The sequence below is a fragment of the Falco rusticolus genome, chromosome 8 (genome assembly GCF_015220075.1).
Source record: "Falco rusticolus isolate bFalRus1 chromosome 8, bFalRus1.pri, whole genome shotgun sequence".
NCBI classification, from domain to species: Eukaryota; Metazoa; Chordata; class Aves; order Falconiformes; family Falconidae; genus Falco; species Falco rusticolus.
In genome coordinates, this window is record NC_051194.1 from 8807882 (window position 1) to 8825595 (window position 17714).

Consider the following 17714-nt stretch of genomic DNA (forward strand, 5'->3'; position numbering starts at 1 on the left):
AACACTGAGGTAGCTTCACCCATCTCCCATGGGCACCTGAAGGGATGGGCAAGTTCCCAAGATGTGGCTGTGCTCAGCATTGTGCTTCTCACCTCCACCTTCTCTGCAAGGTAAATGGGCAGCACCGGTGGGACCAGGCACCCCAATGTCACCCATACAAAACCCAGCCAGGCAGCACTAGGCTAACCTGTGACCGGGTGCTGGGGCTGAGATGAAGCGCCCTGGGGCTGCATGGTGCCAGTCTGCATCGCCAAGCAGGCTCCGCCACCAGAGCTGCTGATCTTTGCAGGTCGTTGTCGTGAGGACCAACAGGCAACTCCAAAGGAACGATGGGGGATCCCCTACGCACGTTGATGGGGAGACGTGGTTTTACAAATGAGTGGGACGAGGGTTTGTAGGGTCAGGAAAGAAACATTTCCCTGCAGGCTGGACTTGCGGGCTTTTCCCCACGTCTGGAAGTGCTGCAGTACTTCTTTGGAGGGCTGAGACAGCACACCAGGCATTTCAATACCTGAGGAATAACTCCTGTTCAAATGCCTTAGGATGTGGCATAAAAAATGCAACTGCTAGCGATAAATTACAAAGTTTATTAACATGGTCTCCAAGGGTCATTCAAACACGCTGAATCACAGGCAGCATTGGTACCCCTTAAGTAGTCTACATTTTTGATTTATACTCATAGCATTTTCATAGTTTAATTTTTCTCTTGATTATATAAAAGCAGTAAGAACTGCATCTGCTGATTTTTTTTTTTCTTTTTCTTTAGCAATTTGAAGTTAGGCAGCATTCCATGTTATTTCTTCTCTCTTCTGTTCCTCACAGTATAACTCGTATTCAGGGAAAAGCATTAGTAAAAATGGAGAAAAACAAATTCAGTTCTGTAACGTAGTATTATTAGTAAGAAGGCAGATGCCAGAAACACCTATGAATAATGCGTAAAGGACCTTCTTAAAGTAGCTTCTTGATGCAGTGATTTTAAAGGTGACATGACAAAATTTGCACAAAGATTTAAAATTTTCACAGTTGAAGCTTTGGCCTTTGGTTTACATCCATTGATATTTTTAGGGCTCGTAAGCACCTCTCAATGCAGCACGAGACAGGCCCTTTTTATTTTCCGTGGCATCCACAGATGTAGGAGCTCTTCACAGGGAAAAAATGCTGTTTTCTCCTTCAGCGCCACTGAAAACTTTTTCAGGGTTTTCTGGTGGTCCAAAGCTGTAGTGAGAAGCATAGATCACTATGGATGGGGCAAAAGCACATTGCTGCTTCAGAGCAGCCTTTCTTATTTGTAACACCAGCAAATCCCCATCAAAATGGGGACCAGTAGCTACTGAGTCCACTAACTTCAATGGTGCAATGCCTACTTTTTACATCAGAGAAGTATTTACCTTACTTACATCCTTCTGATGGATAGGAAAGGGCTGTCCAGATCTTATAATGACAGCTGTAGGGTAACCACCAGGGGATTCAGAAAAAAGTCTCTCCTTGGGCCCCAGTCCTTATCTCCTAGGCATGGTATGCAGTGAGGGACCATCTACCACTGAAAAATTATTGATCTTTGGCAAAGAGATACTTCACTGAACTGCCCCGTGGTTTTGTCTAGAGAAATATTTTATTCAAGATAAGCCAGAACACATGAACATCACCCTCGTGCAGGGTGACTCACCATACTTCCATATTTCATATCTGCCTCAAAAGAATCACCTCAGTGATCGCCTCAGAGACTTCAGTGTGACCCAAGGAGTGTGTGCGAGGGTGCAGTGGCCCCGTGAGAGCTGCAAGATTGATCTGGTGGTGGAAAGCTTGGTCTGCCACACTGCTGCAGTGTACCCTTCAGGGGACCCATTCTTCATGCATTGGCATGAATTGCTACTCCTTGGGGGTCCATAAATCCCTGATCCATTTCTGAGCAATCATTTTGCTGGTTGATCATCATAATCATTTATCTCTTCATTTCTTTAAAATAATCCCATCATAGTTATGTCCTGGTTTTTGATCAAAGAATAAAGCAGATTAGGAACTTCCTTGAGCTGGGGTCACTACATATCAGTAAGCACCGGTTCCTCAAGTTCTCTGGTGCTCTGGATGTCTGTTGATTGCTACATAGAAGCAGTATCCAGGAACTGTTTGATTTTCTGGGGTGAAGTTATCTGAAGCTTTCTCATAATACAGTTTTGGTAGGCAGCACCACAAGCCAGTACTACACCCATTACAATCCATGGCCCATACCTTCCTGCCTCTAAGAAAAATTACATTGGAACTTTTAACAGGAAATTACAGAATGGATTACCTTTTTATTATAAACTTCTTGGTGTGTTTACCTAGAAACAAAATAATATTAATGTCACAGTGGCAAAAAGAAATCTATAATTCTAATGAATCTGTCAAATGAGTTCATAAGCAAAGACAGCAAGCTGCAAAATTTCAGTGGGCTAAGCAGGGAAGAAAGGATCCCATTCTGATTGAAGTTACACCAATGCCTGTCAGGAGCGATTCCAGGAGACTTTACTACGGGACCACTCTACTATAAAGCAAGAACCAACAAGATGAGCCAGACCTGCAACAAGGGAGTGAACCAGTTCTTTGCACAGGCTCCCCCCCCAGCTCATGCTCCCTAGTCCCCTCGGCATGATGCAGTCCTGGAGTAAGGACAGCAGCCCCCACAAAATCACGGAGTCACAGACTGGTCGGGGTGGGAAGGGACCTCTGGAGAGCACCTAGTCCAACCCCCCGCTAAAGCAGGGTCACCTCGAGCAGGTTGCACAGGGTCGTGTCCAGGGGGGGTTGGAATGTCCCCGCAGGAGAGGACTCCACAGCCTGTTCCCGTGCTGTGTCACCCTCAATGAACAGCGCTGTCACAGGGGCCGTGGCAGACACACCAGAAGATTAACCAGAGATACAGGAGCACCTCTGCACTAGGCCAGCATTAGAAACACTAAGAAATCATGTGCTCAGGGATACTTACGTTTCCAAAACAACAGTGAGGGCATCAATATGAAAAGAACGGACACCACTATGAGACAGGCAATGAGAACGCCATAGCTGACAAACTGGAAGGGAGAAGAGAAAAACTGAAGAGGCTTTAGAGGCATGTTTACTTCAGACCTACTCACACCAGAGTGGGTTGCCCTAATGGCTAAGAGCTCTGAAACATCTGGGCTGGAGTTTGCAATGCTTTTCTGAGCTTGTCTGTGCAAAGCATGGAAAAGACACATCAGGCTGATCGTGACAAACAACATGAATTACCTGTTAAGTATTTAATAAATCTTCTTCTAAAGCATTTGAGCCTAGATTCATCCCACTTAACATGAACTTCTTAATAAGGTGTCTAAAGGAGAAGCTTAGTCACCCTCATCCTTCTCTTAATCAGAGACAGGGCAGCGTAACAGCCCTCCTAAGCTGCCTTTTGCCTAGTCACACCCCGAGGATGCTTCCTCTGCCTCCTGCAGGGGTGTCAGGGCGATGAGGTTTTTCTGACATGTCCAAGCCAGATGGGATGCTCACAGGCTTCGGCTTTAACCACTGGAAAGATGAATAGATGGTTCCTGAGCTACTAAACAGAAGTTCAAGCTACTGTTTGCAAACGCTGTCCCTTTAGTATGAATACATTGAAAATCACTAGCATGTCCTGCTGTCCTTCTGGCTTCTAGTTAAACACTTGAAACTTAAAGGAAATTTTACCTTATCTCTGTTACCATCATGTTTTTCAGCCTTGCTATCTGAACTTCCTGAAATCCCTGAAAATAAAAGAGATTGCAATTATTACTGGCACAGTCACCTGAAGGAGGGATGGCCACTGTGGTTGTCACTGCTTTAGTCAAGGACTAATGAACTCTCAGGGAATGAGGAGAGCAAAATCTGGCCCTGAGCAGGAGAAATAAAGCACCTTGCAACCAAAAGGGAACAATATTTCAGCCACAAATGGTATATCAGGCAGTCATTGGGAAATGTCAGTCCTCATCAAGGGAAGAGGAGGCTTCCTGGGGACAGCCTATGAAGCCAGGCAATAGAAACTTGTCTGCTGTGAACAGATGTTGACTTCTGTGAGCATGGCCAGATGTTGTAGGCAGTAGCAGTAGTAAACAAGGTACAAGCCTAAGTGGAGGAGCTGCATCAGTTTAACTGTGGTCAGACTTCAGTGTGATTGCAGTTTTTGAAAGCTGCATTAGTACTAAAAACCACAGGAAACATTTTTACATTCAGCTAACTTACCATAGATTTAACAAAACTCTATGAAGATGATGATGAAGATTTTTCTTTTTTTTTTTTTTAATCTAGGGATATTAAGGATAATTCAGTTATAGTTTTCTAAGCTTTGGAAATAAGGATGAACTAAATGAATGCTGAAGAACTCTAGTAGCAAACTTTGCTGTTATTCTATGATTCTACTCTCATTTTTGCTAATGAATGTAAAGTCACAAGAAGTTAATCTAGACTGGGCTTTGTTTCATCATGACTTCATGCTACAAAGTACTGAGGTATTTAAGTATTTGGAGCACTTGATCTGTCACAGGAAGCACTGAATGTTTAGCAGCATCTTAAAAACAGAGGAGTCACTCAGCTTAGTGAACCAAAACCTCAGCTTACACCCTATGACAGGAAAGCTGCTATGCCTTAAGTCATGCCTTAATGTATAGAAAGGCTGTGATGAGTAGTGCTTTCAAAGGTTTGACAGGAGAACAACCAGAGTCTCCATCTGAGCAAAATGTACCAGGGACCAGATGAGTCATTTGTCGAGGCATGTATATGTAACACACTTGCAGCACCCAAGACCACAGCCAAAGGAAACCTTAATATGCCTGAGACACCCAGAATGTCACATGAGGATGATCAGATGGCCACAAATAATCCTGTTAGAAAAAAAAATTGGTTGTTTCCTTTTCTATATTTTTTAACTTTTCAGACTATCTTATTCAGTGAACAACCTAATCTCTCCCAATTTTTTCAAATCTGATCAGCTCTCTATGAGAGCTGAGTTGATTTGTCTCCATGTATCAAATAATTTTATCAAATTAAAAAAAAATGCATTTTTATCAAAGGCATGGACAAGGCACAGGAAGCTCATATGCATGCAACTGTGGCTAGAAATTTGCACTGGAGTAGAAAAGAGATTATGGCTAATAAGCACTACAGCTACATTCTAATAAGTGCTAAAAAAACCCCAAACCTCACTAATAAAGTGCTAGTTAGCAAGTGCTAAGAGTCTCAGGGATACATGAGCATTGCATTTTGCCATTTGCCTGTTTTATGACACCCCTCTTGCCCTCTCTCAGAGGGCAGCAGAACTACCCCCAGACACACAACAAGTGCATATTACACTCTGATGTGCCCCACGAGTCGAAATCAAACTTTCTGGCAGCACGCTGCAGCCAGACGGATGGGGGCAACTATTGCTCCTTAATTTCCATACCTGTAGATGCAAAGGTTCTCTTCGGGGTCTGAAGCATGGCTGGCACTGGTGGGGTTGTTGCTGGGACAAAGCAGGTGGAGACAGAATAGAAATTATATCAGAGCCTGGTCAGCAGGAACCAACCCCCCACAGCTAACCCAACCTATCTGGCTTGGAGATGGAGGGTCTCAACCACAGGTTTATCTCCCAGCCAGTGTGCAAACATCAGTACAGAGTTCAGCAACAAATTAGCCTTCTCTTACATCATTAAGGCTGAAGTTCGTCCATTTAGTGCATTATTTCACAGAGTAAAAGGAGACTGAGTCAAGAGTTTAACTTGGCTTATGGCTCTTACTAGACAGCGCTCGATTATGTTGCAGCATTTTCACACATTTATGACAGTTTGGTTCTCAGAAACATCATGACACAGGTTTTTGCATGGGTGGGTGTGTACATGATTCACATAAGCACGGTACGTTTTCTGCTGTTATTGCTTTTGTGGTGGCTCTCTCTAGCCCACAGTCACAACTCAAGTTGTCCCCAGAATCCCAGAGGTAAGACCCTTTGCAAAACTTCCCATTTGCAATGGCAGAATATAGGCATTGTCCAGAACTGTATCGGACAGACGGCACCTGAGGCAGGGGTGAGAAACCCTCACAAATCCTCAAGAGACCAGTTTAGTCTCTTCTGTAAGCTCTCTCCAGGGGCATTAAGGAACTGTTTCCTAAACTCCATTTCTGCAGTAAGTCTCTACGTCTAGCAAAAGGAGATCCACAAAACCCTAAATACTGTGTTTTCAAGAATGAAGGGATTCTTGACACCAGTTGAAACTAAAAGGACTCTCTTAACAGCCACATATGACATGTCATCCTTGAATTTTAGCTTTCCTTTTTTTAAGTCCTCACTTGAGGGCACCTAGCAGACAGACTATCACACCTGAGTAACTTGTGTCATTCTACTTTTGTACTTGACTGAGAGATACAAAGTGCAAACTTCATGTAAGTTTGTTCATTCCTCAGATATGGTGTGGGTTTGTATACCCGTTCCTTTTCTCTTGAAGGGATGACTGATGATTGTGGTAATTACCTGCTGCTTTCTGTCATGACCAAGGACACACGTTGAGCTCTGAGGAGCTGAGCCTGCGGCCACATCTGACTGAATACGTTCAATGGGGTTCAAAGCTCACAACACTCAGGGAGGATTTAAAATGGAAAGCTCAATGAACTCACAGTGATGACAAATTTCAGCTTGAATGGTGACAAAGATCAGTTCTTAACTTTTCTCAGACCTGAGATACCAGACAGTAGTGAGTGACTCAATATCTGCTTCCTTTGGATGCTTAAAAACATGTTTTTCTCAGCTGTTGTTACATCCTGATTTCAAACAAACAGTGTGGACTCCAGATACCTCTTACTTACAGATGCAATGAATAGGTACGTTTGATACACTTCAAAATAGTCAATACTTTTGTTTAAGACAACTTCTTCATTTCTCTTGAACATGCAACTTCTGACCTTGCAACGTTATCCTCCTCACCTGCACTTGGCACTTCTTCCACCATGAGAGAAGTGTGAGCACTTTTAGTTCCCTCTGCAGCTGGAAGTGTACTTGGGAATTCAGTGGTCACTAAAACAAAGTAAAAAAGTAACGTTTATAAAGATCGCTGATTAGGAGGGTCTTCGTCTGGCATTCAAAATTGCTTACACGGTTCTGCATCTGCAACTAAGAGGTGAAAATCTGTACCTTGGTTTTCATGCCTGCAGCTCATCCTACCCAGACAAATTATGTACTTTAGTAACATGTCCAGCGTTTAGACGTTTTGAGAGTTCAGCTGTAGTTGTAGCTAATTGTTGCCAAGTTTAACTGGGGTGTGTTGTTATGGCTGGAAGATGAAAGATGATACAGAAAAGCTGTTCTCAGAGGTTCAGAAAGAACTTCAAGTGGTAGAAGACCCCAAAAACATAAAAAACCCAGCCTTGTGTGCAGACATCAATCTGTGGAAAAGAGGTCACTGATGTAGATAAAGTAGTGACCTAGGGATGGTTAGGATGAGAACAGGTCACTTTGATCAAGTAAGTATTAATATTAACAACAGCCTTCATTTGGGATGACAATGTAAGTACTCAATTTTAAGCATGTTTTGAATTCCCACTGACTTTATTGCTCAAGCACAACATGCTCTAAACTAACCTTTTCAGCAGACCATTTACAATTGTCTTTCCCAAGTCAAGAAAAAAAAATAGTGCATATTTGAATGAATCTTTCTTACTGCATCCCAAGTGCAAGACTTTGCATTTATTTCTGTTGTACTTCATGAGGTTTCTGTCACATTATTTTTCCAGCCTGTTAAACCCCTGAATATGAGCCTGATCCTCTGCTGACCTGGCCGTTCACCCTAGTTTGACAGCATTTACAACATTTGACCTGTGTTTCTTTAAACCTACTGAGACATACCTATAGGCATCTTGGAGAAAACCTCCCAGATACAAATACAAGTATCTGGAGAGTCTCTATGATGGCAGGGTCAGGCTAACACAGACCATCTCTGCTACACAGAGACAAGAAAGAATTCGTGCTGGCTACCCTTTGTACCTCCAGGAAGAGGGACAGGCTCTGCTGAGCAGAACACGCTGTCATCTTCAATCCTCGTATCAGCTTCTTGGAAATCAGTTGGAAAATCTGGGAGAGCACTGGTTGTCACTATACTTGCTAGAAAAGCATCATTTGCTGTTCCAGCAAATGTTGGGGGAGCAATGGTCTCCAGTGTAGTTACTGCTGGAGGCTTGGTGGCTGCAGTTGTTGCTTCAGGGACAGTGGTTGTCAGGAGGACAGCAGTCCCTGCTGTGGCTTGATGATCGGTGGCTGCAGTTGTTGGTCCAGGGACAGTGGTTGTCACGAGAACAGCAGTCTCTGCTGTTGTTTGATGATCAGAGGTTGCTTGGGGAGCAGAAGCTGTTTTTCGAAAATGTTTGGGGGAAACGGGAGCCTTTCTTGTAGTGGTTGTCATCACTGGAGGGGCTGCACGGAAAAAACATAGTCAAAAGAAAAGGCAGATCAGAGCATTCTGATCCGAGCCCTGAGGAAAACCAACCAGAAATGATTGAAGGTTATCTAGCTGCTAAAATACTGAGAATAAGGTGGGAGAGTTGCTTATTAAAAAGGTTGTTCAGTTAGCAGAAAACATGCCCCAGCCAGATCAGTTGCCATATTTACAGATGTGCTTTTTTTTTCCCCCAGTAAGTTTCAGACACCCCCTCCTTAACCCCCTTACAGAAAAGGAAGGGCCAGAACCTTGCATGGTAGAACCAAAAATTTGCAAACTTTGTGATTTTGCTTCTCAACGTACTTGTAAAAATAAAATAAAATCACTCGATTTTCAGCTACAAGCTTCTTGCTAATCTTCTCAACCCATCCTTTCTTTTTTTTTTTTTTTTTTTTGAGCTCTGTTGCCCTCAGACTCAGGGATGGACATGGGACTTCAGCATTTTTCTCCCACTCTCCTGTATATCACAAGCATACAAGAGTGTTGTGCACATCAGCACCACCTGCATGCCTGAACACCCCATAAAAGTCAGAAAAAGATTGTCTGTCTTCATTGTGGAGGGTGGGAACCATCATTTTTTTTCTGTGCTTCGCAATGCTTCTCAGCCTCTTCCCAACTTTGTAAGACTCTCACATTATCCTGCAGCTCAGCAAAATAATGGGAAGGGAAAAGTCCTTCAAGACCCTGAGACAAAATTTCTAAACACATGGGTCTCGTTATGACATGAACCAACTAAAGCCTTTTTTGTGTTGGGGTGAACCCCAAAGGCAAAACTGAATTTCATTCCAAGGGCTCTTCAAACGATAAATCCCTTTTATAATTCCATCATATTTTAAATGTCAAATATAGCCACACAATGAGAAACTAAATATTTCATTTGAAAGGCAAAAAAAAAAAAAAGGGTAAAAGTTACTATTTCCTCATCAAAACTGCTCATTGAATGTGGTTCAATCTAGCAACTGGTTGCAGACCTCACTTAGAAACTGTATTATTTAGGAAAAGTGGGGGGGTTTGCCAAAACAAACGAACAAACAAACAAAAAAAAAAACCCAAACACATAAACTCCAATTTTAAACTCCTACCCAGTGAGAGGTTTCTTCCTGACAGCTGTATCACGAAGGTCCCCAGACTCACCTCTGACCACCTCCAGCCGTATGTTCTGTTTGATGTCATTGAACCAGCCTGGGATCTCCACGCGGCAGCAGTATGTACCTGCATCTTCAGCCTTCACCTTCCCGATTGTGAGAGACACATCTCCATAGGAAATATAGCCCCGGAGATTGTACCTCTGAGATTTCCTGAACGTCACCCGATTTCCAGTGGTGTGCAAAATTTTGTTACTGCACTTCGAATTTGGGCACGGGCCTCTGCCCCAGCACATGTCGGAGATGTCCTGATGGCGTGCCACCCGGTAGAGGCAGGGCAGCTGAACAGGTTGCCCTACTACTCCTCTAACAACAGCCTCGGATGCTGCGTGCGCTGTCAAGGAAGGACAAGGAAAGATGAGAGCTGGCAGTCTCCGATGCATGACTATGCAATGCAATAAAGCAGGGAAAGAAACACTCCTGCCTGCAGGCAGGCCACAGTTCCTGATCCCCCGAGCCTTCTCCTGGAGCCTGTGGGCTCAGGACACCACAGGCTATGGCCAGGAGCTTGCTGACATGGGCTCACTGCTGGAGGGCTCCATGCTCTCGCCACAGGCAGCTGCTGGAGGGCTGCTCCCAAAATACATCGCCCATACCAAACATGCGGTGAGCGAAGCTGAGGTCTGTCGCTGGCAGCCTAAGCACAGACTCGACATGTGCAAATGGAATTTGGGAGCTCTGCTCCCATCCCATCTCCTCTCCTAAGAGACTGTTTGAAAGTTGTTCAGGAACCTGGTGTGAAATACACCTGGGTTTCTCAGTCCACCAACATCTTCAAAAAGGAAATGCTGTCACAGTCGCCTTTCACTGACAGTCTCAACGGCAGGGCCCAAAATAGCTATTCTTGTGTAAAATTAGGGCCTAATTAAGCTGGCAGAGCAGTGGGATCTGTATGGGAACCTGTTCTCAGAGAATGCGCTGTTTTTTCTGTTTCTGAGCAAGCCCTGCCAGCTATCCCACCTACCTTGCAGAGCACTGTGAGCATAGAGGCTTTAACTGCTGGTGTTAAATGTTAAATGTTAAAAAGAGCATATGCATGCTTCCCTCGTGCTCTTACTCTTAATGACCAGCTTTACTCAGTGTTTACAGCAATACCCACCTTAGCATCTGACCTGAATCTTCACCACATATTGTTCCCTCCTAACTGTCTATGCAATTCTTACGATTGCCCTAAAACAGATTTCTTCTTCATGAAAGGCGCTATACAAGAAAGGTTCCCATAAAGGAACAAATCTTTTCTGGTTTACATTCACCTAGCCTGTGTCGGTCCTCCTACCTTGTTGCCTTTTTCCCCCATGTTATCATTTACACATGGTGGAGCAGGAACTGTGGGACCTGGGGAGCATCCAGATCTGGTCCTCTGCTGCAGCAGGAGGATCATCCCACAGACCTGATGTCTCATGGCCAGCTCGCTTACCCCAAAGACGGCTTACAGCGGTTGCTGCTAGCATCACCAGCTTTGGCCCTGGTTTGCCAGACGTTTCTATTTTGCCAGCTGTTTGAATGCCTTTTCTTTTTGGCGTAACTCCCAGATAGCAAACAGATGCTTCCAACTGCGTCCATGTCTCTTTTGTTTTGTCTTTAATGGACTATTCCCCAGGTGAGGATTTAGTCTGTGGCAGGCTGCCTCACGACTTGTTATTGGGATGACATTTCAGCTTCGTTATTGCTTATCCCGTTGGCAAGATAAGCCAACTTGTTCAGGTTGCCACGGCTCCAAATGCTGAAAAAAGTATGCAATATGGTGTGAAGGGCAGAAGCTTTTGCAGGGAAATGAAGGGAGGGTGTGCAAAAAAAATGAATTCCTGAATACAGGATAAGGCTTTGCAAGATGGCTGCTTGTTCTAATCCTCGGAAAGGGAAGGTGCGTTTGCCTTGTTACAGCAAAACAAACAGAAAGCAGCCTTTTCCTGTGACAACAGAACAAAACAGTTCATCTGGTTGCCCTTGAAAGTATCCCTAGGGGAGTGGGGGGTTCGTCACTGCGTGGTTAATGTGTATTTTCCAGTCACCCCAACAAAGATGTGCGTAAAACTAAGACCAGTTTGAACTGTTGCTGGAGTCACTGCTGCCTGAGGAGAAACGGGCTCATCTTCTGTTCTTATTTCATCCCAGTCCTGCACAGCACAAAAGCAGCTTCATTAAGCCACCCTTTAACTAATGAATTTTTTCCTGCTTTTCTCTTTGAAAGAAGCAGAGCCCTGAACTTATAAATAAATAAATAAATAAATAAATAAGAAGAAGAGGGAAGACGTAAGGCACCAGAGTGTCTGCAGTGCAGTTTCCCACCAGTATTGGTGCTAGAAAGTTACAGGATTTGCAGTTTCAAATCCTGTTTTAATTTATGTGAAGCCAATGTTGCTAACATCTGCCTGCACTGCAGGTTGGTATGGAAAGCTTCAATATCACAACAGCCTTGATTCAATACTATGAACCTCTGCAAGGACTAAATTAATTCCTTCTCTGTTGCAGTCCCTTCCACAGGCACATTTTCCAAAAGAAGTGGTAAAGAGCACTGAATTAACATCTCTGAAATTAAGAGGTTCCTGAGGTCGTTATATTGTGACACTGTGGTCTTACTGCGAGAAGAATCCTACCCTTGTCCACAGCAGTGACCCTCCTAGGCATCCAGATCTGACCCAAGGCACCCTGAGCATCAGCTGTGCCTGGGTCATCCTACCGAAGCTGCTCTAAATCCTTCATCCAAGTGAGAGAGAAATGGACTCCAGATGTTTAATACATGTTCCAAAATAGAAAGAGGTGCTCATAATTGTTCAGATCACACTGATATACACATATTTATACATAGCATCTCTTGAACTAACCCTCAGTGACAGCTGGTATTAAGCACTAACTCCAACAGCTGCTGTTGTAGTGGTCTTCTCTCCCACAGACTGGTCGTTGGATGGACAAAGACATACATCCTCCAGGCAAGACAGCTGGTTGAAAAAGCGTGGGTTTTTTTTCTTCATCTATTTCTGGATTAATTTTCCCTCTTTGTAGAAGATACTTGGCATCTTTTCCCTATCAACCCTATTTTTTTGTATTTCTTCTTGAAGCTTCTGTACTGATGAAATTGCAGAGAAAATGACTGGTAAACAGAAAAGAAGCATCTAACTGCCCACTCTGCTGGTTTCCTGAGTCTCAAGATAACCCATTCTCAGCACTGAGCCAGGTTAAAGAGAAGGTAACAAGAACCCATCCTCATCCTTCAGTAGCTCTGCATCTAAGAAAGTTTTTGAAAATCAGACCGATAGGAGGCGAGTACCTCCAATGTATTTTAAGGCTGAAGATCTGGCAAGAAAAGAGCCCTCCTGCTTTTTTCTGCCAAAACTTACAAAAGACAGAAAATATTATATTCCCTGGGCTGCAGCAAAGTGCCAGCAAGGCTCCACAGGGGCAGCAGACTCTGTGGAGGTTGTATTACCTTGCCTCAAAGAGCTATGGATCAGTCACCTCTTGCCCCTCAGTGTAGCCCACCGCTGACCAAACCTTTCCACTGCTTTTCAGATCAATTTAAGAACATCACAGCTGGAAGAGATGTTACACATAATATTTCATCCTGGAAGAGGTCACGCAATTAATATTGAGTCATCTGAGACAGAATTTCCTGAAATGCCTGAGTGATTTAAAAGCACAACTCTCATCAGGAGCCCGTGCCCCAGTGAAAGGGGGTGAACCCACATTCCTGAGCCGCCTCAGGCAATCTGTAAACTGCCTTGCTGATGCTTAATTGTGCATGCAGAAACGTCGCCAGTACCAACCATGCCTGCAAGACCCTGTCTCCCGAGTTACTCTTCTTTGACTTCTATCTCTTTTAAAAGGGTTCAGATTTTAGGTAGGTGAAGTGCACATTTGGGAGTTTACTCCCAAACCTCCAGCCACGCTTTCCCCTACTCGGTTCACAGTGGCAGGCAGCCCTCAGCGTTTCAGAAAATCCTTTCTGTATCATTATACTCATTCATTACTCCATCACTATTTCAATTCCCCAGCTTGGGCTGTGTCAGCACTGTCACATGGTGGAGAGAGAGAGGAAAAAGCAAAGCCGGCAGTATGCATTTAACAGTAGTAAAGAAATTAGATAATTTGGGGGGATGGGGGAACTAACAAAGCCTATACACAGAGGAAACCACATACTTTTTAAAAAAAGTTTTTTAAATAAATCAATCCGTAATAACTCAGTAAGTTAATAAAACTTTTGAAGTTCTGTATATGATTATGACCTTTTCCACTGATTTGTTTTCACAAAACAAATGGCGCTGGTTTTAATTTTACAAAATATTTTGTTTTCTGAGCAAGCAATACAAAAAGCAGGTGAAGACTCACCTATAAAGATCTGTACCATAATCCAGTGAAACAGCACAAAATGGGACATTTTAGCTGACGGAAACTCCAGGGCAGTGAGTAGAAGGAGAGAAAACCAGAATGTATACTTCCCAGAGATGCTGAGTGAGCCCCACTGAAGTCTCATTTCTCCATTCCCAGATTTTATGTACCGCAACTACTTCTCTTCTACGTTTCCGGACAGTGCCGGTCAAACAAGGAGATTCTTCTGCTGAAATCAGCGTCGGCACAGGCTCCCTCTGAGTCCTGGGTGCAGTTCTGGGCCCCACAACTTGAGAAGGACATGAAGGTACTTGAATGTGTCCAGAGGAGGGTAACAAAGCTGGTGAAGGGCTGGAAGGCACGGCCGATGAGGAGCGACGGAGCACTCTAGGTTTGTCTAGTTGGAGAAAAGGAGGCTGAGGGGCGACCTCATTGCTCTCCAGCTTCCTGAGGAGGGGATGTGGAGAGGGAGATGCTGAGTTCTTCTCCCTGGGATCCAGCGATATGACACATGAGAAAGGTTCAAAGCTGCACCAGGGGAGGTTTAGACTGGACATTAGGAAACATTTCTTTACTGTAAGCGTGGTCAAACACTGGAACAGGCTTCCTAAAGAGGTGATTGATGCCCCAAGCCTGTCAATGTTTAAAAGGTGTTTGGACAATGCCCTTAATAACATGCTTTTTTAACAGGCTTTTTGTCAGCCCAGTGGTCAGGCAGTTGGACTAGATGACTGTTGTAGGTCCCTTCCAACTGAACTATCCTATCCTATCCCATTCTATCTCCTTCCCTCTTCCTAGACACTCAGCATGGCACTAACCATCAGAGATTCCAATATACTATTTGTTTTGCTTTACTGGAATTCTTAAGGCCCGTTGCTGTTTTGTGGTACTGAGCAGCAAGAACAAGCTCTGTGCTTACAGTTTTACACATTTGGCTTACTCTCCACCTCTGGCTTTGTCTTCACTCACATTTTCTTCATCCCTCACTTCCCCTGATTCTACCTTCTGCTTGAAGACCCCTCTCTTTCTTTCCCCAGCTTTATATTTTCTATTTGAAGAGACAGCCTTGGAGGAACTCACACAGATGTTCTCTCGCCAAAACATCATCCTTCTCAAAGATCCGCAACACCATCTCCAAGAAATACTTTTTACTCTTTCTGACTTTTTTTTTTTTACTTTCTTACAAACCGATAAAGTTCTCTGGAGATTTTCCTCTGGAAAAGATGAGTAATAAAGCAAAAGTAATTCAGGGCATTAAGGTCAGGAATGAAGAATTGCTGATAGACAAAATTCTATGCAAATCAATGTAGCATGGTGCAAACGGGAGAGCAAATCCAAGTTCAAATGATAAAATGATGGGCTTTAACCAGACATTACCCCTCAGGAATGAGATTTTGGGCTTATCATGAATAGTCAAGCCCACAAAAATATCATGCCTCTAACTGGTAACATTTAAAAAAGCAAATAAAATTTTAACATTATTTTAGTAAATTTTTAACATTATATTAGTAAAGCTATAGAAAACAAAGCAGAAGACAGCGTTACAGCACTGTACAAATCTGCCTTGGATTCTATGCATTGCTCTAGTCCCCACAAAAGCATATCTTCAATCTAGAAAGGGTGCCAAGTAGGGGAAAAAAATGGTGGAAAGTGTAGAACTTCCACAGGAGGATTAGATGGGTAGTCTAAGATGAGTCAGCCTGGAAAAGAGACAATCTAAGGGGCACTACCAACAAGTCTTCAAAATCTTGAGTAGCTGAGGAAAAGTGGACAGGGATTAGTTGTTTGACATCCCCTCCAACACAGCATCAGAGAAGGACCCTTTTGCTTGCAGACCAGTTGGACTCGGTAGTACGCTGAGGTAGGAGGCAAGCCCCATGATGTCACAGTGGCAAGAAGCAGACCCCCAACAGACCAGGCTCCAGCAAAGCCAGGATGCCTGGTTTCCTTCACCAGCATCTAGCAAACTGATGCTGCTGTAGCCAGTTCAGTGGCAGATTCAAGCAGCGTGAAGCTCAGCAAACTATTCTGAGTTTATTCTGAATAAAATTGGTGCTGCAGCGCTGCTCTGTACCCTCACATGCTTTAGCGCAGCACAAACAGCAACCAGTGGGGACAGACACAAGAGTGTCCTATTGTCAGCATCACAAGGCAGGTTAACCAGCAATCGGTAAAATACCTAATTTGCTATATTCTACCAGGTACAGCTCGTGCAATGCCAAATACACACAGCCTGAGCTGCTCTGTGAACAGAACTAATGAAACTTGATGGATCCAATATCTTGGAGACCTTTTCCCTACAATGATCCCAGTCCTGCCTTTGTTGCGTATCACTCGTATCACAAGCAGCAGCTGCGAGTCAATGCTCTGCAGATGCCAGTGCAGGGAGCAGCTGCATCCCACCTGGGGCACAAATTTGAATCTTTATCCAGCTACCAATTTCCATGAAGCTTTTCCAAACAGAATTGGTCCTTATGTTGCAGGTGACTAGGGAAGGAAGAGGATGAACACAGCATCATACCAGCTTTGTTTCTGTAGCAAGACTTGGTTAAATGCAGCAGAGTGCATTGAAAAAGGCCACCCCAAATCCAAGTGTGCTGGGAAGAACCAAAAAAATGTGGTTTGCTTTCTGCTATCTAGCAGCTTCTTGCAGGCAGAAAAGGCAGGGCAGAGCACGGTCTCAAAAAAAAAAACCAGTTTGCAGCTCGTTAGCTATCCCACACTCAGTGTGCTGCTGGTTTGTGTGCAGCTGGATAATCCCGTAATGGGTGAACCGGCTCCAAGTGCCACCTGCTCATCTCTGGGCCTTATTTTGAAATGCCTGTTCCAAGATCCACTGACATGAGGGGAAGTAAGGAAAAAACAGAGGGACCTTCTGCCTGCATGTATTTATATGTATTACACACATAGCCAAGGCAAAGTTCTTGCTCCACACAACCTTTGCAAAGCCTGTTTACCAAGTCACTGCACAGCAGAAAGGAAACTTTAATCAATATTTTGGTTATCAGATATTCTAGAATGTTATTTCACATGGAAAATTCACTGATAAAAGAACTAGCCTGTAATATTAAGAAAAAAAATCCTTGTTGGCAAGCAGTTTTGATGATTAGCAGTCTTAAGGGTGGTCCTCAAACTCCTTAAAAAGCACGAGCGGTGAGAATAGTAAGTGTGGAAACTTCACACTTGTCTGATCCCAGTAGAGATGGATTTGGTAAAATTGCAGAAAACAGAAATTGCTGAAGATGTTTTCTGAGATCTAGTTCAGAGACGAGATCAGACCTCCTCCAGCTCCAGTCATGGGCTAGAGCCCACAGCAGCAACATGCTCAGCCAGGCAGGAGGAAAACATCTGCAGTAGTGTCAGTATTTAATAATGTTTACTAATAGTCGAATACAAAAATACTGCCTAACAGCAGCAGGTCTTTTCTAGTTTTGGTACCTTCTTACAGAACACAACAACACATGAGATGATGGCAGAGCTTGTCTCCTCCAGCACCTTTCCTGGCCCAGGGATTGGTAATCACCCAACATCTGTGCTCCCACACTGACATCTTCAGTCAACCATGAATTCATCTCATTTTTAACCTTTGTGCCTGCTGCAACAGACAGCCCCAAGAGAATGCACAGCACAAGTGAAAAGGCAAAGCACACCATGCTTTCCATTTCTTCCTTTCTCAACAGGATGAAGAGCCTTCCCCTCCTCCATGAGTCTTTGCAAACACACTCACCTGCAATATCACACCTTAGCCAGGCTCTCCAGGACTCCTGGGGGATAACACTGCCCTCCCCAGCCAGCTCAAGCCCTCCCATCT

At 43.9% G+C, this 17714-nt stretch overlaps 1 protein-coding gene across 3 annotated transcripts; it reads right to left on the bottom strand.

Annotated features, from left to right (window-relative positions):
* Window positions 1-1154: 1154 nt before the first annotated feature.
* Window positions 1155-14046, bottom strand: LOC119152299 (hepatitis A virus cellular receptor 1 homolog). Of its 3 annotated transcripts, XM_037397405.1 has the most exons (9): window positions 13904-14046; window positions 9567-9911; window positions 7982-8407; window positions 6926-7015; window positions 5411-5470; window positions 3682-3737; window positions 2966-3050; window positions 2291-2321; window positions 1237-1985 (listed from the first exon to the last, which is right to left on the bottom strand). In XM_037397405.1, exons 1-9 carry the CDS (start codon window positions 13950-13952, stop codon window positions 1979-1981), a joined length of 1149 nt encoding a protein of 382 aa, XP_037253302.1. In that variant the 5' UTR covers window positions 13953-14046; the 3' UTR covers window positions 1237-1978. The 3 variants fall into 3 exon arrangements, with proteins under 3 accessions (XP_037253304.1, XP_037253305.1, XP_037253302.1); XM_037397407.1 differs by lacking the exons at window positions 1237-1985; window positions 3682-3737 and adding an exon at window positions 1155-1215; XM_037397408.1 differs by lacking the exon at window positions 3682-3737 and having other exon boundaries at window positions 1234-1985.
* Between the last annotated feature and the right edge of the window lie 3668 nt (window positions 14047-17714).

What these genes read in the sequence shown, in the direction of transcription:
- LOC119152299 (XM_037397405.1), bottom strand. Translation starts at nt 13,952, where the DNA reads ATGTCCCATTTTGTGCTGTTTCACTGGATTATGGTACAGATCTTTATA. An exon ending in TATGGTACAGATCTTTATAG is followed by an intron (nt 9,912 to 13,903) that starts GTGAGTCTTCAC and finishes CTTCCTTGACAG; the next exon opens with CGCACGCAGCATCCGAGGCT. An exon ending in GAGAACCTTTGCATCTACAG is followed by an intron (nt 3,738 to 5,410) that starts GTATGGAAATTA and finishes TTTTATTTTCAG; the next exon opens with GGATTTCAGGAAGTTCAGAT.